The sequence below is a fragment of the Carcharhinus amblyrhynchos genome, chromosome 15, assembly GCF_965287045.1.
Source record: "Carcharhinus amblyrhynchos chromosome 15, sCarAmb.v2.hapA, whole genome shotgun sequence".
In the NCBI taxonomy this organism is placed as follows: domain Eukaryota; kingdom Metazoa; phylum Chordata; class Chondrichthyes; order Carcharhiniformes; family Carcharhinidae; genus Carcharhinus; species Carcharhinus amblyrhynchos.
The window spans coordinates 63448423-63474912 of record NC_137338.1 but is presented as its reverse complement, the minus strand read 5'-3'; the positions used below and the strand labels follow the sequence as shown (position 1 = coordinate 63474912).

The 26490-nt window shown below is 41.1% G+C and overlaps 1 protein-coding gene across 4 annotated transcripts in view; it reads right to left on the bottom strand.

The window, feature by feature from the left end:
• LOC145353369 (cyclin-dependent kinase-like 5) overlaps positions 1 to 26490 on the bottom strand; it is a 208296-nt gene that overhangs the window by 170417 nt on the left and 11389 nt on the right. For all 4 annotated transcript variants that reach the window (XM_080204064.1, XM_080204067.1, XM_080204066.1 and 1 more), the window contains 2 exons: positions 20750 to 20973; positions 18309 to 18343 (listed from right to left, as the gene is read on the bottom strand). In XM_080204064.1, the coding sequence (XP_080060190.1) occupies positions 18309 to 18343; positions 20750 to 20813 (99 nt within the window). In that variant the 5' untranslated portion in view covers positions 20814 to 20973. The remainder of the gene's footprint in view (positions 1 to 18308; positions 18344 to 20749; positions 20974 to 26490) is intronic.

Sequence of the window (26490 nt, the reverse complement as noted above, 5' to 3'; positions counted from 1 at the left end):
TTCTCAGGATATTTACTTTTGAAATTCGAGCGCAATAGTCCCAATGACACACACACACACACACACACACACACACACACACACACACACACACACACACACACACACACACACACACACACACAGATGGCAAACAGCTTCAACTGTTACAGCATTGTCTTTTTATCTCTCTTTCCTACTTGGTAATTAGTCCTTTGAAGCACCCTGCTGCCTGTATATTCCACGATAATTCTATTAGTCCATTTCTGCTGAGTTGTTTCAGATCAGGTAATTGCATTTTGATGTCTCATCTCAGAAACATTAGATAAGTTTGAGAACAGTGTAAAACCAACAGGAGATGGGGTCTTTCACACACACCAGGGGATTGAGTGTCTTTTTTGCATCCAACTTGGTGGAATGCAACCTGTTGTAGCAGTCTGAGCAGTTTCCATTGTCTCCAGCAGGTTCCAGTTTTTTTAAAAAAGAAAACTTTGAAATTGTACCTTTCAAATTAAAACACGTTTTCATAACAACAGACTGCTTTAGTATTTGATGAATTGCACAAATTCTGAACACTGAGAAATCAGCAGCAAATATCTCCTCCATCTTCAAATCTTATATTGAAGGGTAGGTTATTGGTGAAACAGCTAAAGATGGTTGGACCTAGGACAGTACCCTGAGGAACTCCTGCAGTGATGTCCAGGAGTTGAGGTGATGGGCCTCCAACAACCACGATCATCTTCTTTCATACTAAGTATAATTCTAACCAGTGGAGAGTCTATTCATTTTCCAGCAGCTTCAATTTTGCTTGGACTCCTTGATGCCACACTCATGCAAATGATGCCATGGTGTCAAAGGAAGTGACACTGGGTGGGATCTTGAGCCTGCACACTCTGTCCACGAGATCATCAGCAGGGGCTCAAAATTGGCAAAACCTGGAAATTGCCAATCTTACCGTCGACGTCACGAATTTCAAATTTTGCTGACCCTCATAAGAACGTAAGAAATAGGAGCAGGAGTAGGCCATCTAGCCCTTCGAGCCTGCCCTGCCATTCAGTAAGATCATGGCTGATCTAAAGTGCATCAGTTCCACTTCAGATACTTTCATACTTCGTATGAAAGATGATGATCTGGTTGTTGGAGGCCCATCACCTCAACTCCTCAACCCTCACCAGTGATGTAATCACGTTCACGCCCATAATGGGCAAGAACCTGATTTGCATATAAGTAAACATCCTCATCCCCGCCAGATTTTACACCCTCACTATATTTTCATATCTCAATGTTTTACAACAGGTTCTTCCAGACGTGTCAAGAGCACAAAGGTCAATCTAACCACCAGGGAAGAGTGACGTAGCCATGCAATGCCCTGACAATAACTCTGGCAAAGGTGGGCACTGGCGAGCTCTCTGAAGTTGGGAAGGAGCGGACACTGCAAGCAATGGTGATTCCTACAATTGTCAAGGGGATGGGGACCCGATGCCAGGATGATGGGGAGGCGGGTGGGTGCACCTGAACATATACCTCAATGGTGGTGGGGGTGGTGGTAGTGGGGTGGGATTCATTTACTTTCCAGTGATTGAGCTCTCAGTGGAGCCAATTCCCTGCTCTAAGACTCTCTGGCCCACCAGACTGATGATGCAAACTATGCCGACTTGTTTTTTTTGCAATAAAGGCCATAATATTCAGACACACCTCTTTTCTCATGAGAACTCTGACACGCTGCCAAATTCTGCTGCCCTCTAATTTCAAGTTGAGCTCTTTGTCTATGTTGGACCAAGGGTATACGGTCAGGCAGAGTGGCCTTGGCAGACCTCAGACTAAGTATTGTTGTATAATTGCCACCTGATAGTAATGTTTAGGGCACCCCCCATCACTTTGCTGATGATCAAGTGTGGATTTAAGGCAATAATTGGCTGAATTAAATTTGTTCTGATTTTTGGACTGAACATTCCTGGGCAATTTTCCACATTGTTGAGTAGAGGCCAGTGCTGTAGCCAAAGAACAACAACTTGGCTACACCCATGTTTAGTTCTGAAGCAGAAGTATTTTACTCAACAGAAAGCCAAGAAGGATTATGCACTCAGTGTTTCTTGCAGAAGTTGATCGCAAATTCTTCAGCTTTGTCTTTTGTGCTTATATCCCAAGTTCCACCATCATTGGGAGTAGAAATAATCATGAAACCTCCTTTTCTATTTTACTTCAGAAACCACCACCATTTCTCTTAGCATCTGCTCAAAGCCTATTCTGGCAACTATGTCTTTCAGATCTCAGAAATCTCAGTTAGTGGTGTTAATACCATATCATTTTGATGATGGATATTGAAGACCCCCTGCTGGCATTACATTTCCTCTATCTTTGCCACTCTCAGTGCATCCTTCAAGTAGTATTCAACTTACAGCAGTACAGATTCAGGGAAGGCATAGGATCCTGGTACATTCTCCATGACAACACCTCGATGAAACATAGTTGACTTGCCAACCAATCAGCAGCCTTAAGCATGCAAGTGCAGCAGGTGGTGAAGAGGGCAAATTGCAAGTTGGCCTTCACAGCAAAAGGATTTGCATATAACAGCAGGGATATCTTGTTGCAGTTATACAGGGCCTTGGTGAGACCACATCTGGAATATTGTGTGCAATTTTGGTCTCACTATCTGAGGAAGAATGATCTTGCTTTGGAGGGAATGCAGTGAAGATTACCAGACTGATTCCTGGGATGGTGGGACTGACATTTAAGTTTAAGTATTATTGTTACAAGTAGGCTTACATTAACATTGCAATGAGGTTACTGTAAAAATCCCCAAATGCCACACTCCGGCACCTGTTCGGATACACTGAGAGAGAACTTAGAATGGCCAATGCACCCAACCAGCACATCTTTTGGACGTGGAAGAAAACCAGACACCCAGAGGAAACCCATGCAGACATAGGAAGAATATGCAAATTCCGCATAGACAGTAATCCAAGGCTGGATGTGAACCCAGGTCCCTGGGCACTGTGAGGCAGCAGTGTTAACCACTGTGCCGTCCATATGAGGAATGAGGAGAGTTGCAGTCGGTTAGAATTATATTAGCTGGAGTTTAGAAGATTGGGGGAGTGGGGGGGAGATCACATAGAAACATACAAAATTCTAACAGGAACTTGCTAGGGTAGATGCAGGATTTCCTGATGGCAGTGAAGTCCAGAACTAGGAATCTCAATCCAAGGACTGAGATGAGGAGAAAGAATGGTAAGCTATGGAATTCTCTACCACAGAAAGCAGTTGAGGCCGAAACATTGAATGTTTTCAAGCAGATATTAGATATAGCTCACGGGGCCACAAGAATAATAGAGGGAAAGCAAGAACAGGTTATTGAGTTGGATGATGATCTATGACCAGAATGAATGGCGGAGCAGGCTCAAAGGCCAAATGGCCCACCACTGCCCCCATTTTCTGTGTTTCTATGTCTCATGCAGTATAAATTGTTGTTCCCTGTGAAATTTGGCATTCTTGTACTTGTCTTGACGAGTGCAACAGCATGTCTCATTTAGTCAGCAATACTCCAGCAGTAGTCTGAAACATGTATCGCAGGACCCCCAAGATTTGAGTTATGCCAATCTCTCAGTCTGGGTTCTCTTGCTGCAACAGTGTGAACAGCTGCACCCTTTGTTCTAAGCATCCCTGTGATAGGATTACTAATTTAATGTCAAATTTTAATGAACTACAGGCAGTTTCATATTGAACATCATCACAAACACTCAATAAAGACTATTCAAACTTATTTTACATAGAAGTACACCTATAAAGTTGTTACCTCATTCTAGGTGTTTTATTTGCCCTTAAACAATTTCCACTTTAGAGTGCTTCATTACAGTACATAGTTGCTGCAACATCTCAAAGTGAGCACTGGTCTAGTCTGAGTGCCAAAACACCAAGTTTCGCAATTTGTTTGTTTCTTCTTTTGATATAATATCATTTTCCTGTGACAATCCTTTACTATTAACTAGCACAGGAGTAACACGCCCCAGAGTAAAACTGTTCATTTAAAGATATTCCAAACTTACTCTGTTTAATATCTAAACCAATATATTTAAAAACCTCAAGCCTGACACACATTTTAAATTCTATGCTAATACTACATTTCTCAAATTCCAAAGTATCATCCTGTAAGAAATTATCAACATGCAGCATGAAGATGCCTGAAAGTTTTCCTTAATGACACCGATAAAGCAGAGTGAGATCTGCTTTTAACTGAACACAGCTGATTTTCAGCAAAATAATCTTCGTACACTTTTATGAAGTTATTCACTGTAGTCCACATTACGAACATGCACCTCCCAACATACAACCACAGTTTCAGTCAACATCTGTATATAGGGGCACAAATGAATCATGAATCCCAGGAATACAAAGCACACACTTGGCAAAGGCTTTGTTTCAGGAAAGGCTTCTTTGGGCTCCACTCCAGATTTTGCGCCAGGGTTTACGTGTCAGGGTTTATTTCCTTACCTTCGACTCTCCTGAGGTGTTCACAAGGCAGTGGAGCTATTTGCCCATATCTAGAAATTTGATTCATGATTACCTGGGTGTGTCCACATGTTGGTGGCCATACGCTACATGTCTGGGGCCAAATGGCCTCAGGGTTCCTCTGAAGCTCGTGTGTCCAACAGTGCCTAGTGCCTAGCAGCAATGTAGAAGGGAGAGTCAAACATCTCACCCTGTCAGCACAGAGTCTCTCCAGCGGCAAGTCCTCGGGTATGGCTCCTCCTAGCAACACAAAGGAACTGGATCCCTCACAATCCCAGGCTCAAGTTTTAGAGTTAACTTGTCCCTCATATCTAGTACATTCCCTTTCCAGCACTTTTTTTCTATTATACATCTCACTCAAAATCCTCTACCTGCCTAAGTCCCACACAAATATCTTCCAAATCCAAATATTTTGTAACCGTGGAACTTGGCAGTCAAAAAGTACTAAGAGTTCTCTCTTCTATCCATTGCACTGCACAGTTCCTCGTACTTCTTGCTTTCAATATATCAACTTCCAAAGATCTTTTTGTCCTCCCTTAATCATGCATATAAAAAAAACTCCCTCAGTCATGTCGTTGGTCACAAGTCAACAAAAATCCCTTCAATCTCACCGCACCTTACCTTTGTGATCTCTTGTATAGTTTTCCCATCTGAACACCCATCATTGACTCCAAACTCTTGTACGTTGATTTACTTCACCAACCATTGGTAGCAGAGCCTTCACTCCCTCATTTCAAATCTAAAACATTCTCTCTCCAACTTTAAAAATTCTCAAAACCACTATGATCATCTGTTCTAAGATTTTATTCTGGGCTCACCATTCATTTCTTTTTCCTACTTGTGAAGCACCTGACTACTTCAGTAAGTTAAAAAGGCATTATATAAATAAAAGCTATTCCTGCATGCATTTACATGGTGTTCCTCTTGTTTATGAATACGCACTTTAATCATGTTACATCACATGGTTGACAGTAAATTGTTATAAAAGGATAAACGGAAAATAATGGAAGTTCCCAGCCAACTTTCTTAGAACGTAGAAAACTACAGCACAAACAGGCCCTTCAGCCCACAAGTTGCACTGATCATATCCCTACCTACTAGGCCTACCTATAACCCTCAATCCCATTAAATCCCACGTATTCATCCAGAAGTCTCTTAAAAGACCCCAACGAGTTCGCCTCCACCACCACCGATGCAGCCGATTCCACAACTTACCCCTGACATCTCCTCTGTACCTACTCCCCAGCACCTTAAACCTGTGTCCTCTCATAGAGACCATTTCAGCCCTGGGAAATAGCCTCTGAGAATCCACCTGATCTATACCTCTCAACATCTTATAAACCTGTATCAGGTCACCTCTCATCCTTCGTCTCTCCAGGGAGAAAAGACCTAGGTCCCTCAACCTATCCTCATAAGGGATACCACTCAATCCAGGCAACATCCTTGTAAATCTCCTCTGCACCCTTTCAATAGCTTCCACATCTTTCTTGTAATGAGGTGACCAGAACTGCACATAGTACTCCAAGTGGGGTCTGACTAGGGTCTTATAAAGCTGCAGCATTATCTCCCGACTCCTAAACTCAATCCCTCGATTAATGAAGGCCATACGCCTTCTTGACAATATCCTCCACCTGCAAGGCCAATTTAAGAGTCCTGTGGACGCGGACCCCAAGGTCCTTCTGATCCTCTACTCTAGTAAGCTCCTTAGCTCCATCTTTAAGTCAATCTGTTTCCTACAAACTAAACTGGTAGAAAGTTTGATTATTTCAGATAATACCGAAAAATACCTAAATGAGAATACTTCCTTTTTACTATACTGACAATATCATTCCTCATTCATCTCATTATTTAAAATATTTGAATGCTTTTCTAGTGAATCACTTGAAATTAAACTACATTTTAAACATCATGTATAATTTAAAGCATCCATATTGTAATAAATGAGACATCAAAATAAAGGCTCTGAACTGAACTCTTGTTCTTTACCACTTGTTTCAAAATGTCAAATAGTCTATCTCCCTTTGACATTCAATGTTAAATCCCTACTATTGACCAGAAGCTTAGTTGGACCATCTACATATATATTATGGCCATGAAGCAAGTTGGAGGATAAGTATTCTGCAGGAGCTGATTCATCTCCTAGCTCCCCAAAGACAACTCACAACCTACAAGACACAAATCAGGAATGTGAAACAATGCTCTTCATTAGCCTGAATGAGTGCAGTTCCAATGACACTCAAGAAGCTCTACAGTACCTAAAAGAAAAGCTCAGCTGACTGGCATCCCATCTAGCACCTTAGGCATTCATTCCCTCCACTACGGCTTTACCTTGGTTGTGTTGTGTACTATCTACAAGAAGCAATGCAAAAACTCACCCATGCTTCTAATGGCACCTTGCAAAGTACAATCACCAACACCTAGAACTACCAAAATACAATCTATTCCAAATCACAAATCACTCTGACTTGGAAATAATACACAATTCTTTAACTGTCCATAAAGGAACATCATTTTTTAAACATGAGTAGTCACAAATATATAATGTATTTCCACTTCCAAGTAAAAAAAATGATAATTTTGACACAGCTTGGGCAACAAAAGAAACAGCGTTCTTTGAATAAGGCATTGGGCATCCATCTAACCGTAATGTGGTCTTTAATTACCTCAGATCTTAGCTATAAGACACAGGAGCAAAGGTAGGTCATTTGGCCATCAGGTCTCCTTTGCCATTCAATGAGATCATGATTGATCTGAAATGACAATCCTCAACTCCACTTTCCTGCCTTATTCCCACTACGCTTGACTTCTTTACTGATTAAAAATCAGGCTACCTCAGCTTTAAATACAGCCAACAACCCAGTTTCCACAACCTTCTATGGTTTACAACTTCACAGATTCACAATCCTGAAAAGAGATTCTTCCTTATCTCTGTCTTAAATGGGCTTTAAGATTATGCCATCTGGTCCTAGACCCTCCCTCAAGGGGAAACAATCTCTCAGCATCTACCCTTTCAAGTTCCATGAGAATCCTATATGTCTCAATAAGGTTGCTTCTCGTTCTTTTAAACTCCAATGAGTACAGTCTCAACCTACTCAACCTCTCCTCAAAACAAAATCTCTCCATACCTGGAATAACAGTGAACCTTCTCTGGATTACCTCCAATGCCAATGTATCTTTCCTTCTCAGTATTCCAGATCTGGTCTAACTAGCACTTTGTATAGCTTTAGCAAGACTTCCCTATTTCCCAGTCCAAAGATGTGCGGGTTAGGTTGATTGGCTATGCTAAAATCGCCCTTAGTGTCCTGAGATGCGTAGGTTAGAGGGATTAGTGGGCAAATATGTAGAGTTATGGAGGTAGGGCCTGGGTGGGATTGTGGTCGGCGCAGACTCAACGGGCCAAATGACCTCTTTCTGTATTGTAGGGTTTCTATAATTCTTTTCATGATTTTTATACTCCATTCAATTGAAATGAAGGCAAACATTCTATTGGCCTTCCCTATTACCTGCTGAACTTGTATGCCAGTTTTTTGTGATTTGTGGATGAGCACATGCAAATCCCTCTGAGCTGCAGCTTTCTGTATTTAAATAATAGTCAGCTCCATTATTCTTCCTACCAAAGTGTATAACATTTACTTACATTATATTCCATATGCCAACTTTGTGTCCACTCACTTAACCTGCTTATATCCCTCTGTAGGCTTTTTATATCATCCTCACTACTTGCTTTCACACCTATCTCTTTGTTATCCGCAAACTTGATAATAGTACGTTGACTTCCCGAGACCGTGACATTTATATTACAAATTGTGGCCTCAGCACTGATCCCTGTGGCCCAGTTGTTGCAGCTTGCCTATTTGAAAGTACCGCTTTTATCTCAACTTTGTGTCTTTTATTGGTTAGGCAATCCTCCATCCATGCTAATATACAACTCCCAACATCATGGACTCTTAGCTTTAAGTAACCTTTGTGTGGCACCTTATCAAATACTTTTTGGAAAGCCAAGTATATTACATCTATAGGTCCCTTTTTATCTACCCTTCTTGTTACCACCTCAAAAAAAATCAAATAAATTGATGAGACATGATTTCCCCAACATGAAGCCATGCTGACTTTGCTTGATTAGATTAAGTCTTTCCAAATGTTCTGCTATTACATCCCTTCTAATGGATTCTAACATTTTCCTAATGACAGGTGTTAAGTTAATTGGGCTAAATTTACTAGATTTTTGTTTCCCTCCCTTTTTGCAGAAGGGTGTTACAATGGCCAGAATTTAAGGATTCTTGGAAGATTACTACAGTGTATCCACGATCTTTGTATCTACTTCCTTTAATATCCTAGGATGAACCCATCAGGTCCAGGGGATGTATCAGCCTCCAATCTCATTAGTTTCTCTATCTCTAAGGATAATTATTATATTTATTTCCTCCCCTTAATTATTTAGTATTTTTGGAATATTATTGGTGTCTTCTACTGTGAAAACTGACACAAAGTATTTCTTTAACTCCTTTGCCATTTCCTGGTTCCCATTATTATTTTCTTCTGTAACTCTTTCTTTCTCTTTTTTTGTGTGAATGGCGGGGGATGGGAGTAAACAAGAAACTGGGACAGCACAGATTGGTGTTTGGGGTGGTGAGCTCCATCACACCACAATGCTAATGCGGTCGTCTGTACCTCTGTGTCACCGCATTTATTTCTTCTCCCAAACTTAGAGATCTGGAGCATGCTGTGCATTGCCAGTTGTTTTTCATGCCTCCATTTCTACAAGTCTTTACTGACCCTCAACTACTCAGAAATTCTGGTTCTCATAAACATCTCAACTTTACTTTGATTTCTCTTCTATTATCTTCGCTATTATTTCTGCCACCTAACCATTTCCTGTTTTCCACTAAAACACTTTATAAGTCATTCTACTGGCTTTCATGTGTGTTCAGGGGTGTAGCCAGGCTCTAAAGTTAGGGGGAGCGAGCACATAAAAAAGGCGCCACGACGCATACCAAATAATTTTAAATTTATTATATATTTTTATTTTGTATTTAAAATCAAAACATAACAAAAACACGTGTATTTAATTATTTTACATTTTAAACTTAAAATGAAAATAAAACGAATCAATATGAAAAATGTATGAAGCAACTACAACAGCCTCTTTCGTCACGGTGGTTGCATATTCATATCCTTCACGGCCTCTGCAATTATCCTTGTGCTTGCATTCCCTCAGGAGATTACATGCCTTCCTCGCTGCCTGAACTCCCCGCATCCATATGCATCCCGCAATTGCAGTACACAGATCGAGGACTCCAGATTTTGGGAAGATATTTGATGGGTCCGTGAGGAACGCCCCAATGAAAAGGCATTGCTTCCCCTGCTCTCCCTCTAGCTATGCCACTGTGTGTGCCTTTTCCCTTTATTTGAAAAGGAACAAAAGAAACATGTTTCTCTGCAATACCTCACAGATCCGATAAATGGTTTATTCCTGTTTGCTGCAAGAGTGGGAAGGGAATTGTGGCCAAACCATGGTTTCCAAGAGAAATTAGAAATAGTATCAGCTTCAAGGAAGGCACACACACAAGTTGGTAAGAAAAAGCAATAGGCCAAAGGAGGACCAAGGGATTGATTAAGCAGGGAAAAGTAGAGTATGAAAGTAAGCCATTGTGGAACATATTTTTAGGTGTGTTTTAGGTGTGACAAAGGGGGGTTGGAGAGAGGTGGTGGGGTGGCGCTGTTAGTAAAGGAGCACATCACAGCAGTGCAGAGGGAGGATAATATGGAGGAGTTAGGGATTGAGTCGCTGTGGGTGGAGTTGAGGAATAAAAAGGGAGAGATTACGATGCTAGGGGTATACTATAGGCCACCCAACAGCCCGAGGTCAGTGGAGGAAGGTATTTGCAGAGGCATTTTAGATAGGTGCAGAAAGAATAAGGTGGTTGTAGTGGGTGACTTTAATCTTCCTGGTGTGGATTGGAAGGTGCCTAGAGCTGGGGGTACAGATGGGGAGGAGTTTGTAAAATGTGTGTTGGAAGGGTCCTTGGAGCAGTACATAACTAGCCCGACTAGGGAGGGGGATACACTGGATTTAGTGTTGGGTAATGAGCCGAGGCAGGTGGTTGAGGTAGGTGAACATGTGGCTAACAGTGACCACAAGTCTGTCTACTTCAGGATAAAAATGGAAAGGGATGAGTGCCGTCCGAAGGGGGGGTTGCTGAATGGGGGGGAAGGTGAGCTCTAGCCGGATTAGGAGGGAGCTGAAGGACACTGATTGGGAGGGGTTGTTAGCTGGCAAGTCCACGGTTGGTAAGTGGGAGGCTTTCAAGGGCAAACTGATAATGTTGCAGGAAAGGCATATACCGGCAAAGAGGAAGGATGGGAAAGGCAGGATTAGAGAGCCGTGGATTACAGGGGGTATCGAAGACTTGGTCAGAAAGAAGAGGGAGGCATATGTTAGGTCGAAACAACTGGGAAAGGAGAGTGCGCTGGAGGAATATAGAGAGAGTAGGAGGGAGCTTAAAAGGGGTGTTAGAAGGGCGAAAAGAGGGCATGAAATGGCTTTGGCTGATAGGATTAAGGAAAATCCAAAGGCATTTTACTCTTATATTAGGAACAAGAGAGTGGTTAGAGGGAAAATTGGTCCTCTTAGGGACAAAGGAGGGGAGCTATGCATCAAGTCTGAGGGAATGGGGGAGATCCTGAATGAATACTTTGTGTTGGTATTCACGAAGGAGAGGGGTTTGGTGTCGTTTAATGTCTTGGAGGGAGCTGTAGATCAGTGGAAGGAAATATCCATTACGAGGGAGGAAGTGCTAGGGTTTTTAGGTAGCATAAAAACGTATAAAGCTCCGGGGCCTGATGGTATTTATCCCAGGCTGCTTAGGGAGGTGAAAGATGAAATTGCTGGGCCTCGTGACGCAAATCTTTGTCTCTTCATTGGACACAAGTGAGGTCCCAAAGGACTGGAGGGTAGCTAATGTGGTACCGCTGTTTAAAAAGGGCAGTAGGGATAACCCTGGTAATTATAGACCAGTGAGTTTGACATCGGTGGTAGGAAAATTATTGGAAAAAATTCTTAGGGATAGGATGTATAAGCATTTGGAGCATTGCGATCTGATTAGGGATACGCATCATGGCTCTGTTCAGGGGAGGTCTTGCCTTACGAATCTGGTGGAATTTTTTGAGGAGGTGACAAAAACGGTTGACGATGGGCGAGCCGTTGATGTCATCTTTATGGATTTCAGTAAGGTGTTTGACAAAGTCCCTCACGGTAGGCTGGTAGAAAAGGTTAAGGCACATGGGATACAAGGACAGGTAGCTAGATGGATTGAAAACTGGCTGGGCAATAGGAGACAGAGAGTAGTAGTGGAAGGGTCTTTTTCTGGCTGGAGGTCAGTCACCAGTGGTGTGCCGCAGGGCTCAGTACTGGGACCTCTCCTCTTTGTAATATATATAAACAACTTGAAAGAGGGCGTACGTGGTGTGATCAGCAAGTTTGCGGATGACACCACGATGGCAGGATTGGCAGATACTGAGGAAGATTGTCAGGTGACACAGCAGGATATAGATAGGTTGGTATATTGGGCAGATAGATGGCAGATGGAATTTAATCCTGACAAATGCGAGGTGATGCATTTTGGAAGGAATAATGCAGGGAGGAACCGATTAAGAGTATAGAAATACAGAGGGACCTGGGAGTGCAGGTGCACAAGTCTCTGAAGGTGTCAACACAGGTAGAGAAGGTTGTGAAGAAAGCTTACGGAATGCTAGCCTTTATAGGAAGGGGTATAGAGTATAAGAGCTGTCGTCCAATGGTTCAGTTGTACAGAACGTTGGTTAGACCGCATTTGGAGTACTGCGTCCAGTTCTGATCACCTTACTACTGGAAGGACGTGGAGACCCTGGAGAGGATGCAGAGGAGGTTTACCAGGATGCTGCCTGGCATGGAAGGACTGAGTTACGAGGGAAGATTGGAAAAACTAGGGCTCTTCGCCTTAGAATGACGGAGATTAAGGGGGATCTGATAGAGGTATATAAAATAATGAAGGGAATAGATAGAGTCAACAGTGGTAGGCTTTTCCATAGATTGGGGACAACTATTACGAGAGGTCACGATCTAAGGGTGAGGTGGGGAGAAGTATAATTTGGATACTAGAGGAAGGTTTTTCACGCAGAGGGCCGTGGGGGTATGGAACGCGCTACCAAGTAAGGCGGTGGAGGCAGGCACATTGGACTTGTTTAAGGTTTACTTAGATAGACACATGAGCGAAACAGGGATGGAGGGTTATAGTAGACGGTATTAAAAAGGGTCAGAGCCTCGGGACGACACTGGAAATGTAATATTACATGTTAATGTTTTGTCTCTTTTAATCCACAGGTGTCGGTCCACCTTGTTGTCAAACGAGGGGCATGCACACGGTGGGTCGTGCGTGGGCTGCTCTTGGAGGTTTCGAGAGTGGCCTAGTACTTCGTGTCGTTGTGTGTGCTTAATCCTGGACCAGCAGACGGGCACCACAGCAGCTCAGTGACTATCACTGCTAGCTGTGCAGATACATGGATTTCGGCCTGTGTCTGTGGGAGTTGGCGCATTCCCCCTGTGGTTGCGTGGGTTTCCTCCGGGTGCTCCGGTTTCCTCCCACACCCCAAGGATGTGCTCTTAGGCTGATTGGTGTACCAAATTGACCCTACACTGTTCTCCCCTGAATCTGGCTACATTAGGGGTACCATTCACATACACACGGGGCAGGGTAGGTGTAGGAAAATGCTTTGTTGAAATGGTGGCACGGGCTCATTGGGCCGAAGGACCTGTTTCCCGTGCTGGGTTGTTCGTTGTTCTTTGTATGTAAGCTGACTGTAAAGGTTTCTATCGGTTCGTAAAGAGAAAAAGATTGGCAAAAACGAATGTAGGCCCCTTACAGTCAGAAACAGGAGATTTATAAGGGGGAATAAAACATTGGCCAAGGAATTAAATTTATAATTTGCTTCAATTTTCACAAAGACATGAATAATGTACCAAATGTTCTGCGAGAAAGAAACTTTAGTGAGGAACTGTAGAAAATCAGCATTAGTACAGAAATAGTGTGGGGGAAATTAATGGGATTGAAGGTGGATAAATCTCCAGGTCCTGCTAATCTTCATCCCAGGGTATTTAAGGAAATGGCCCTGGAAATAGTAGATCACTGGTAGTTATTTTCCAAAATTCTTTGGACTCTGGACTGGTTTCTAGAGATTGGAGTGTAGCTCATTCAAGCCTGCTATTCAAAAAGTGACACAGAGAGAAAACAGGGAACTACAGATCAATGAGCCTAATGTCAATACTGGGGAGGGTGCGAAAGTCCATATCAAGGATTTTATCAGAGCTGCAAGGTATTGCAGATGAACATGTTTATTTTGTTCCTTTTTAAATTGAGAATTTTTTGAGGATGTAACTAATAGATTTGACCGAGAACTAATGGATGTGGCTTATTTAGACTTTCAAAAGACTTTCAACAAGGTCTCACATAAGACTACTTTGTAAAGTTAAAGCACATAGGATTGCAGGTAACGTCTTGAGATAGATAGAAAGCTGGTTAGCAGATAGGAAGCAAAGAGTTACACCATAAGATATAGGAGCAGAATTAGGCCCCTCCGCCCATCGCGTCTGCTCTGCCATTCAATCATGACTGATAATTTTCTCACCATCATAACCCCTGATCCTCTTATTAATCAAGAGCCTATCTATCTCTGTCTTAAAGACACTCAACGACCTGGCCTCTATAACCTTCTGCGGCAGAGTTCTACAGATTCACCATTCTCTGGCTGAAGAAATTCCTCTCATCCTGTTTTAAAAGATCATCCATCTAGTCTGAGGTTGTGCTCTCTGGTTCTAGTTTTTCCTACAAGTGGAAACATCCTCTCCACGTCCACTCTATCCAGGCCTCACAGTACCCCGTAAGTTTCAATAAGATCTCCCCTCATCCTTTTAAACTCCAATGAGTACAGACTTAGAATCCTCAACCGTCCCTCATACAATAAGCTCTTCATTCCAGGCATCATTCTTGTGAACCTCCTCTGGACCCTTTCCAAGGCCAGCAATTCCTTCCTTAGATATGAGGTCCAAAACTGCTCTCAATATTCCAAATTGGTTCTGAACAAAGCCTTACACAGCCTCAGAAGTACATCCCTGTCCTTGTATTCTAGCCCTCTCGACATGAAAGCTAACATTACATTTGCCTTCCTAACTGCTAACTCAACCTACATGTTAACCTTAAGAGAATCTTGGACAAGGACTCCCAATCCCTTTGTGCTTCTGATTTCCGAAGCATTTCCTCATTTAGAAACTAGTCTATGCCTCTATTCCTCCTTCCAAAGTGGATAACCTCACACTTTTCCATGCTGTATTCCACCTGCCACTTCTTTGCCCACCAACCTAGCCTGTCCAAATTCTTTTGCAGCCCTCCTGATTCCTCAATACTATCTATCCCTCTACATATTTATTATCATCTGTAAACTTAGCAACAGTGCCTTCAGTTCCTTCTTCCAAATCATGAAAGTACATTGTGGAAAGTTGTGGTCCCACCACCAACCCCTGAAGCACACCACTAGTAAGAAGTCTCACAACACCAGGTTAAAGTCCAACAGGTTTACTTGGTAGCAAAAGCCACGAGTTTTCAGAGCGCTGCTCCTTTTCGCATTCCAACCATTATTTTGTAAATTGAGTTTGTGTCTTTATATGCTCTGCTTGTGAACATAACTCCCACTTACCTGACGAAGGAGCAATGCTCCGAAAGCTAGTAGCCTTTGCTACCAAAGGAGCAGTGCTCCAAAAGCTAATGGCTTTTGCTACCAAATAAATCTGTTGGACTTTAACCTGGTGTTGTGAGACTTCTCATTTTGTTTACCCCAGTCCAACGCTGGCATCTTCCACATCACTAGTCACAGGCTACCAACCAGAAAAGACACCTTTATCCCCACTCTCTGCCTTCTGCCAGTCAGCCAATCCTCTATCCATGCCAGAATCTTACCTTTAACACCATGGGTTCTTAACTTAAATTTAACAGTCTCCTATGTGGCACCTTGTCAAAGGCCTTCTGGAAATCTAAATAGATCACAAACACTGGTTCTCCTTTATCTAACTTCCTTGTTACCTCCTCAAAAAAACTTTAACAGATTTATCAGACATGACCTCCTCTTGACAAAGCCATGCTGACTCAGTCCTATATAATCATGCTCTTCCAAATACTCCGCAATCTCATCTTTAATAATGGATTCTAAAATCTTGCCAATGTCCGAAGTCAGGCTAACTGGCCTATAACAAAAGGGTCTTTTTCTGGTTGTGAAGCTTCCCATAGAAACTTATAAAATTCTAACAGGGTTAGACAGGTTAGATTCAGAATGTTCCTGGTGGTGGGGAGTCCAGAACTAGGGTTCATTGTTTGAGAATAAGGGATAAACCTTTTAGAACTGAGGTGAGGAGAAATTTCTTCACCCAAAGGGTGGTGAATGTGTGGAATTCACTACCACAGAATGTAGTTGAGGCCAAAACATTGTCTGATTTCAGGAACAAATTAGATATAGCTCTAGGGGCTAAAGGCATCAAGGGATATGAGGGGAAGGGGAGTTCAGGGTATTAAATCTGATGATCAACCGTGATCAAAACAAATAGCAGAGCAGACTCATAGGCCCGAATGGCTTACTCCTGCTTCTAGTTTCTATATTTCTATACTTCTACACCTGAAATATTATCTCCTGTGCTCTGTTCTCCCCACAGTGGCTGCCAAACCCAAAAATGTCATACCTTGTTTTGAAGATTTCCAGCATCTGCAAATTTTTTAACGTGTAAACTATGCCTCTTTAAACAAGGAACAGAAAATGCTTTCAAATCACATATTGCTTTGCACAAAAACATACAAAATATAGAAAGAAAGATGAGATATGGCCATCACCCAACTCATATGCAGATCTCTGCAGCTCTGCTGTAGTAGGGTACTCAGTGGGGATCAAGTAAGCCATATGTGCACAGTGTTTAGCACTGCTGCCTCAAAGTTCCAGGGACCTGGTATCAATTCCCAGCTTGGGTCACTGTCTGTGTGCAGTTTGCATATTCTCCCCATGTCTGTATGGATTTCCTCCGGGAACTCTGGTTTGCTCCCACAGTCCAAAAGATGAGCCAGTTGAAGCATTGGCCATTCTAAATTCTCCCTCAGTGTACCTGAACAGGTGCCACAGTGTGGCAACTAGAGGATTTTCACAGTAACTTCTTTGCAGTGTTAATGTAAGCCTACTTATAAAAATAATAAATAAACAATAAGAGCTTTAAGTAAAAACTTGTACTTTACGTGGATGAAACTGATTGCAGAAAGCAAAGCTCACAACCAGTAATGACATTCAGAAACATAAACAATTCAAACATATTACAGCTACTAGCAGCACATAGCATCTTTTTCATTGGTTTCATGATCTGAAAGCATAGTTTGCCATCTGCGCTGAGCAGGTTCAATGTGATTGCATCAGAATGCAAAGCACTATTCTAGCAGAAGTACATGGACAGCAAGGATGGCTCAGCATAAAATTTCTATGTTGACCCCCCACTCTGTCAGTGCTATCTCATGTGACAGTGTATGAAATAGCAAGTCCACTTTTTCAAAAATGCTCTGGAAAGAAAACAGTGCCAGCTGATAAACATGTGTACTGATTCAGCACTGTTTCAAGGAATAGATCATAGGTAAATGTGGCTTAAAATTAAGAAGGCAAGTCATACTTTGCTATTCCCAAACATATTATTGTTATGACAGGTTGACATCTGTTTTTCATTAGGTCATTGCTCAAATAAACCTCACTAAAAAACTCACTTCATTTCAAATTCTGTCTTCTGAAATTATTAATTTTCTTTTACTTCAATGTAAAGGACTAATAAATATAGAGGAAACCAAAGAAATGACATCAATTTTCCACTCCAAAGCCTTTACGCACTGAAGTTGAAGATAACCCCCATGATGTTTTTCCAAGGAAACATTTAAAAGCATTAAGTGGTTTTGAAAATACGAGATAAAGACAAAGTAAAAGTTTTCAATTTGTGATTTCTTGGTTTTGCAGTTCATTCATTTTCTTCCTTGTATACAACTAGAGTTCTTCATTTCCAACATTACCCACAGATTTTGACTTTCACTTTCATGAAATGTAATACAATCCTGGTTGTCCTCAACTTTATGACATTCAGGTTACGACAAATAGTACTTGTAACATTTATAAATTCACACCCTATTTTAGCTTTACAAGGCCGATTTCAACTTTACAGCACAATAACAGTGAACAATTTTCCTTTATATTCTACCTCTCAATGCTTCAGGAAGGGTAAATTGCTTTTTGGTTCTAGAAGATCTCACAAGCTTTAATGCAATAAAAGTCCCAGTTTAAATCTAACTGGGGGTCAACAGAATGTGCTGAGTTGAACTCCTATTTTACAGAATATTTCAGGTTGCTTAACACCCATTGTAAACTGGCTTTCTCTTCAAAGCCACAAAACATCAAATAAGGGTTGATTTTTCACATCTGTTCATGGTGCCATGGCCACAGGTTGCTGGAAAGGGAACATTACATAATTACAACTTACAGCACGGTTTTCAGGAACTAGTTGTGCCCCAAGTTCAAGGACAGCCAGTATGCTATTTCACGGTTGGTAATCTGAAATTTTAATCCTTTGATAAAATTTAACTTTAAACAGAACTAGTTCTTTCTGCACATTAAGCATAATTACATAACATAATTATATTATTACTCTATTGCGCCAAAAGTAAGGTTAAATGTGAATCTTAAATTCTAATGGTTTGTAAGCTTTTTTACCCAAATAATCTACTAACCTTGTGCCTGCATTTTAATACCACCCCATAGGCTCCTGCAAAAGAAAAAAAAATTGATGCCTTAGGTTATTGAAATCAAACATCTTAAACATTTACTTCGCCCTTGTTTTGATTCTTTACTCCAAAAGCACTGCCTCATTGCCAGGTTCCAAATCCATGGACATCAACCATGTTCCAGTACATTGCCTAACTAGCATTATACATGCAACTAATTAAAATTAAGCCATCCAACCTCAGGCAGCAAATCCAACCTTGTTCTTATCTGATGGTCAGATGTACACATATTCATGCACAACTACCTGCATTGCAATCAGGAGTAGAACACTGATTATTTCAGAAGCACTGCACTTAATTTTTGCCCTAATTGAGACCATCTACAGGCTGAGGTATTCCTTGTTTGTATGATTCAGCTTTTCAGTGGGCAAACATGTTTTGAGCATTTCAGGAGGAAGGTCAAATTATTAAAAGAAACCTTCAATTGGGACAAAAAAGAATTTCTTTATTGCTTTTCAATTCTTGTCAAAATAAAGACTATAATTTCATAATCAGAAAATTACTGAACGTTTCTTCACCTTTCCGAAGTAAGGAAAATTCAATCAATTTCTCACCACAACAACTTGGATTATTATTTTGAACTCAACAAATTCCCGAACTGCACTGACATTATCAAGCAGACTGCCAAACAACAATCTAAGAAATAGCCCATGTGCACCCCGGAAGAGAACAAAATTGGAGTTAATGGAGTAAAATTCTGAATAAAATATAAAGTTTATGACCGGAAGTAACAATTACACCTACACAAGTTTTTCATAGAAAAACAAGCTTAAATGTCATTAAACCTCCCCCAACAAGCTAAATTCAGGGGTAGACAATAACCTTTTTTAAAAAATAGAATTGAGCATACTTTAAAAACCAAGCACATCAATTTGTCGTCAAACAAAAAATACCCAATTAAAAGTGGGTTCATTGTAAGAGCATGCAATGCATTTGTTTTTTTTTGTCTTTATTCCAATTCAATCAAGTCCAATTCAGAGTCTCAACAAGTTGAGACATTCCTGATTCCAAGCTGACAAGACAGGGCTCTCACCTTCTGTCTTGGGCTTGACCTATATGATCCAAGCTGATTGGAATAAGCATAGCTCCTCCTCCAAGGCATGATCTCATTTGCATCTTAGCCATATGGCCGAGATACCGCTTTCAAAAATTGCTTCAAATGAAGCTAAAATGTAAATAACCAACCAAGCACACAGCACATTGATACTACACTTGATCTTAGCCAAAAGGCCGACTCTCCCTGCTTGTTTTATTTGTTACAGTTTTCTCTCATCCTTCACCTTGAAAAATTGCATTATTCTAGCAATTTGTAAATCACAACAAGGTCACAGGGATATCTGGAACCTTAGTGGATGACGGGACCAGCATGTTATCTACTTAGCAGCTAAAATTTAAGGGTAGAGGAAAAAAAACAGAAAGCAAAGAGAATCACAGAATTTAAAATTTTCAGCCAATCGTGGCTGCACCAGCTCTGTAAATGAACAATTTACTTAGAGCCATTCTCCAGAATTCTCTCCATAACCCTGCACATTCTATTCAAATAAAAATCTAAACTGCCTTTTGGATGCACTGATTGAACTGCCTCCACTGCACTCTTAGGCAGTGCTTTCCAGACCTTAACCACTCACTACACAAAGTTTATCTCATATTGTTTTTGTTTCTTTTGCAAATTACTTTAAATCTATGCCATCATTCTTGTTTTCTTTCACAATGGAATAGTATCTCCAACCAGAACCCTCAATTTTGAATATCTCGACTAAATTTTCTCTCTTCTCCAAGGAAAACTGTTCTAACTTATCTTCATAAAACTCTAGTTACTCATCCTTGGAACCATTCTCATGAATGTTTTCCGCACACTCTTCAATACCCTCATATCCTGAAATGCAGCAGTTCAGCACTCCAACTGAGGTCAAATTGCATGAGAGCAGAAAAAGACAGGAATGAAATACAGAAGAAAAAAATTAAAACAAAATTTGAAAAACTCTCACAAAAATCTGCTACCAGCAACTGAGATAATTTCCATTGTTCCCTCTGAGTTTATGAAGTTGAGTGGCAATGCAGGAGTATATATCTCATCATTCAATACGAACCCTAACTTTCTGCAGTAAGTTCAATTTATTTTAAAGTGCAAGTGCAACAACGTAATGAAACTCATGGAGGGGTGGATGACAAACTGCAGTTTTTACCAGGCAATGCAAATCATCCATCATATTTGTGGCCATTTGCAACTACTATTGTATCTCTTCCATGATGCAAATGGTTTAAAAGAATCATACTAATAAATGCATGCACCTTTGCTATTACTTTTCTAGCAAATTCTGGAGCAAATATGTTCATCTGAGAATGTTCTGTCAATTGTTCACAACAGTCAAAACTCTTGAACTTACCTTCACCTACAATTCCAAGGACTTCAAATTTATTCATCACATCACCAATGTCAGGAATCTTCATGAAGACAAATTTCTCTGACAACTATGATCCCAAATCACATCACAGTTATGGGTATTAAAAAGTAACTTGCTGAAGGCAGGTATCGTATAGTGTCCATAAAGCCACGAGTTCCAACAAATCAAATTCACATTCTTCATACTTGTAATAATCTAGTCACAATCTGCAAGAAATAATGTTTACAATTACCAATTCTGAAATTGTACCTCAGTACAAAATCTTATTATATAGAAAAAGATATGTTTGTGTTTATTAATCTTGTTCCAAAGAGGCAAGATAAACTTCCAAATTGCATTAAACATGGCATGAAACAATGAGAAATACCACATATGCCATCTGACATGCGGACCAAAATGCTCGTTACCTGAAGATCTTGCAACTTGGACAAAAGTTGGATTTCCAGTGCACAATGGACATATTCTTTATAATTCGTACTAAATGTGTAACAGTCAATTTCCATAATAGAATCATAGCATCTGCAGTGAATAAGGAAGCCATTTGGCCCATCTAGCCTACATGATAATAATCCCACCCAGGTCGTATCTCCATAAACCCACATTATTTACCCTCCTAGTCCCCCTGACATGAACAGGTAATTTATCATGGCCAATCAACCTAACCCGCACATCTATAGAATGTGGGAGGAAACTGGTGCACCCACAGTAAAAACCACACGGACACGGGGAGAACATGCAAACACAAGCAGTCACCTGAAGCCAGAAAGAGCCCGGGTCCCTGGCACTGTGAGACAGCAGTGCTAACCACTGTGCCACCATGCCACTTAGTTCTTCTTCACCCAAGATAGCTGGATATTCCTCAAAGTCCAACATCATGCAACAGTTTTAATGTTCTATCAAAAGCATACTGCTCCACGTTTTGGCAACATCGAATGGACATGTGCAATGGAAAGAGACATGGAAACATCATTTTATAAGTGCTGGTAAACGAATTAAATTCCTCTGACTAGTCCCCAAAAGAGTCACATTAAATCTATATCATCTGAATTTTCATTAGAACATAGAACATACAGCACAGTACAGGCCCTTTGGCCCTCAATGTTGCGCCGAACTTTGTCTGAAACCAAGATCAAGCTATCTCACTCCCTATCATTCTGTGTGCTCCATGTGCCTATCCAATAACCACTTGAAAGTTCCTAAAGTGTCCGACTCCACTATCACAGCAGGCAGTCCATTCCACACCCCAACCGCTCTCTGAGCAAAGAACCTACCTCAGACATCCTCCTATATCTCCCACCATGAACCTTATAGTTATGCCCCCTAATAACAGCTACATCCATCCAAGGAAATAGTCTCTGAACGTCCACCCTATCAATCTCTCTCATCATCTTATAAACCTCTGTAAGTCACCTCTCATCCTCCTCTGCTCTAAAGAAAAAAGCTCCTTCAACTTTTCCTCATAAGATTTACCTTCCAAACCAGGCAGCACCCTGGTAAATCTCCTCTGTACTCTCTCCAATGCTTCCAAATCCTTCTTATAATGAGGTGACCAGAACTGCACACAATATTCCAAATATGGTCTCACCAAGGTCCTGTACAGTTGCAGCATAGCCCCACTGCTCTTAAACTCAAACCCCCGTTAATAAATGCTAACACACTATAGGCCTTCTTCACGGCTTTATCCACTTGAGTGGTAACTTTCAGAGATCTGTGGATATGAACCTCAAGATCTCTCAGTTCCTCCACATTCCTCAGAACCCTGCCATTGACCCTGCATTCAAATTTGTCCTACCAAAATGAATCACCTCGCACTTAGAGTTAAACTCCATCTGCCACTTTTCGGCCCAGCTCTGCATCCTATCAATGTCTCTTTGCAGCCTACAAGAGCCCTCCACCTCATCCCCTACTCCACCAATCTTGGTGTCATCAGCAAATTTATTGACCCACCCTTCAGCTCCCTCCTCCAAATCACTGATAAAAATCACAAATAGCACAGTACCCAGCACTGATCCGCTAATAACTGGTCTCCAGTCTGAAAATTTTTCATCCGCCACCACCCTCTATCTTCTGTGAGACAGCCAGTTACTTATCCAATTGGCTAAATTTCTCTCTATCCCTCCTTACTTTCTTCATGAGCCTACCATGGGGAACGTTATCAAATGCCTTACTAAAATCTACGTATACCACATCAACTACTCTACCTTTATCTACACACTTAGTTACCTCCTCAAAAAATGCAAGCAAATTTGAGAAGCAAGGCTTTCCCTTCACAAATCCATGTTGACTACCCCGGATTAAGCTACACCTTTCCAAATGGTCATAAATCCTATCCCTCAGGACCTTTTCCATCAACTTACCAACCACCGAAGTGAGACTAACTGGCCTATAATTACCAGGGTCATTCCTATTTCCTTTCTTGACAGAACAACATTCACCACTCTCCAGTCCTCTGGCACTATCCCTGTGGACAGTGAGAACCCAAAGATCAAAGCCAAAGGCTCTGCAATCTCATCCCTTGCCTCCCAAAGAATCCTAGGATATATCCCATCCGGCCCAGGGGACTTATCGATCCCCACATTTTTCAAAACATCTACCTCCCATCAGGCTGTATCACACTCTCATCCTCAAAAACATGGCCCCTCTCCTTGGTAAACACTGTATTACTTCAGAAAATACAATGACATCCATCTAGAAGTTTCTACTTATTGAGTTTGGATTGACTGAGCAAGTTCATGTAGATAATTTGACATGAGGAATGTCTCAATGTGTCAAAAGTAACTATCAAAAATATGGCATATTTATTTTTTTTCTCATTTATTAAAGCATAAAGATAGTCAAATTAATATTTAATAGACATTTGATCTCTCTATAATTATCTGTGCATTCTGTAGCCACTAGATTTTAGTTACCCTTCACCAATGATGTTTCAGTCAAATTGAATCCATGATCGCGTAGCATCAGTCTAACACATTGTTTCCAAAGGGAACTAAGAAGGGCAGAGAGCAGGGAAGACAATAAACTACTCCAGCAGGAAAGGCAGAAACTATTAATCCTCCATTTTGTTATTTTCGTTCACTATTAACTGGACTGTTATCAAACACAAGAGGAAGAAACTAAGTACCTGATAGCAGAATATTCCATAACATACTTCTAAAGCATGAGAATTTGACTATCCAACATTGTTACCTCATCTATAAAGTATATTTCCTACTATATATCTAGACTCTCAAAATACTACCTATGGTATAAAAGTGCTTTCTGTATAAAATAGCTGATTTAGTATTACATGCAGCAGTGATCCAAATTTACTGCTAATTTTGAAAAACCTATTATTTGCCAAAGCAATTTTAAGTGCTTTCAACTTCTTGATTTACTACGCATGGACACTACAATTTAATTGGTTACCTACCTGCTTGCTAACATCACTGCAGTTGCATACCAAGACATGTCCTTGATTTGGTGCCAGAGTTAAATTTTCATAAGAGGACGTTCTCGCCACTGCGTTAAATTAGATCTTAGTGAGCAACTTTCTTTTGAAGTCAGTGGCAGGCATTCTGTTTCACTGCTGTCTGCAATATTTAGGTCATTAACAGTTTGCTTTCCTTTCTTTGCAATTATATTCATCTAAGGTTCCAAGTAATTGCATAGTTTTCATATCACAAAGACAATGTCACTGGAGGCAGTCTTACTGGAACATTAGACTCTTGTCCCCCATTGTCGCTATACTTTTTGATAAGTACAAAATCCTTCACTCCATCTCTGATATGGTATAGCCAAATTCAGAGACTCATGCCGCAGAGAAATAAGGAATTACACGCGTATAAAACAAAGGGCGTGAACTTACAACCTTGTCCCACTCATTGATAACTTGCCTTGGTGAGGCAAGGTGGCACAGGTGGTCAAGGGCAAGACCAGGCAGTGTACAAGGGGCTTCTCCCCAACGCTGACAATCGTATCCTGACATTTTTCTTTGCACTAAAAGAAGGCATGAACGGCTCTCTCCCATTTTCTCACTAGTTCAGCATTTCGAATTTTTTTCATAGGATCACGCGCAAGTTCTCTGCAAGGTACAGACAACTTCTATTTCAGCAGAAAAATGGAAATTTATCTCAAGATTCCTGTCCAATACTTTTTGTTCTATAACTCTGGGATTACTTTATAAAATCATACAACTTTGAAAAATATAATTCTTTGCATTTCCTCCATTTAGGCATCTGATGGCTCTGTATTTTGGCCAAGTTACCACAGCATATAATAAGCAGCCTGAACAATTTTTACATCTGCTTACACAAAAGCAGCCCCAGCAGTGTTGACATCTTCCATGTGGCTCACAACTTCCCACTTATTTCAGCAATGGCAGTTTGCACTGGCCATCATTTTTTGGTCACAAGACTTGGTTAATGTAATATCAGAAAATTTGCACAAACAATTGGCAGAAGCCACATTATTGAATATGTAGAAAATTATAGCTGGAAGATTTGGTTTCTACTCTCAGATATAACAAAGAAAACACAAGTAGCAATTATACAATGCACAGATGCTCTCCAGATGGACTGTGCTGAAAAACATGTTCATTAGGATTTAAACGTGATTTTATAGATACAGTCCATGAATTGATTTTTTAATTTCCTCTCACCATTCAAATATTGAGACACAAATGAATTTTAACGAGAAATCTCAACAAAATTAAACACAAAATATTGAGATTCAAATACCCATTTTTAAAAATCTTTCACAGCTAGAGTGCAAACAATTTTTTCCCCTTGTCCTGTACTTAACCTTTTATCTAGGCTGGATAGAGTCATACATGTTTACAGCATGAAAACAGGCCCTTCGGGCCCAACTTGTCCATGCTGTCTTTTTTTGCTAAAGCCCCTAAACTAATCCCAACTGCCTACATTTGGCCCATATCCCTCAATACCCCCATCATACGGTCAGGAACAGGAGGGGGCTGCTGAGAAGGAGTGGGGGGGGGGCCTCAGCCTCTCAATCTGCATAACAGGTTTGAGGTTCTTGCTTCCAGTGTGGACAAGAACGAGGGCTGTGAGGTTGCTGAGCAAACTGCACATGGTACAGTGATGCAGACACAGGACATAGACAAACAGAAGGTGAAAAGGAATGTAGTGGTAATTGGGGATAGTGTGGTTAAGTGTATTGACACTGTCCTTTGTCACAATGACAAAGAGCACAGAAGGGTGTGTTGTCTGCCTGGTGCTCGGGTCCAGGATGTCGCATCTGGGCTGCAGAGGAACCTGGAGTGGGAGGGTGAGAACCCGGTCATTGTAGTACATGTGGGTGCCAACGACGTAGGCAAAACGCAAACTGAGGATCTGGGGAGGGAGTATGAAAAGCTGGGAATGGAATTAAAAAGTAGAACCGACAAGGTGGTTATCTCTGGACTACTGCCTGAACCGTGTGCAGACGGGCGTAGGGTTGATAAGATTAAGGAAGTGAATGGGTGGCTCAGGGATTGGTGTGGGAGGAATGGGTTTGAATTTATGGGGCATTGGCACCAGTATTGGGGTAGATGGGACCTGTTCAGGTGGGATGGGGTTGGTCTGAACCGTGCTGGGACCAGAGTCCTGGTGAATCGTGTAGATAGGACTGGAGATAGGGCTTTAAACTAATGGGGGGGGGGGGTTGTAGGTGAAATTACAGGGTCGAAAGTAAAGGAGAGGGTACAGGTACGGGAAGAGGCCAAGGATGTCCCAATAATAAAGGGA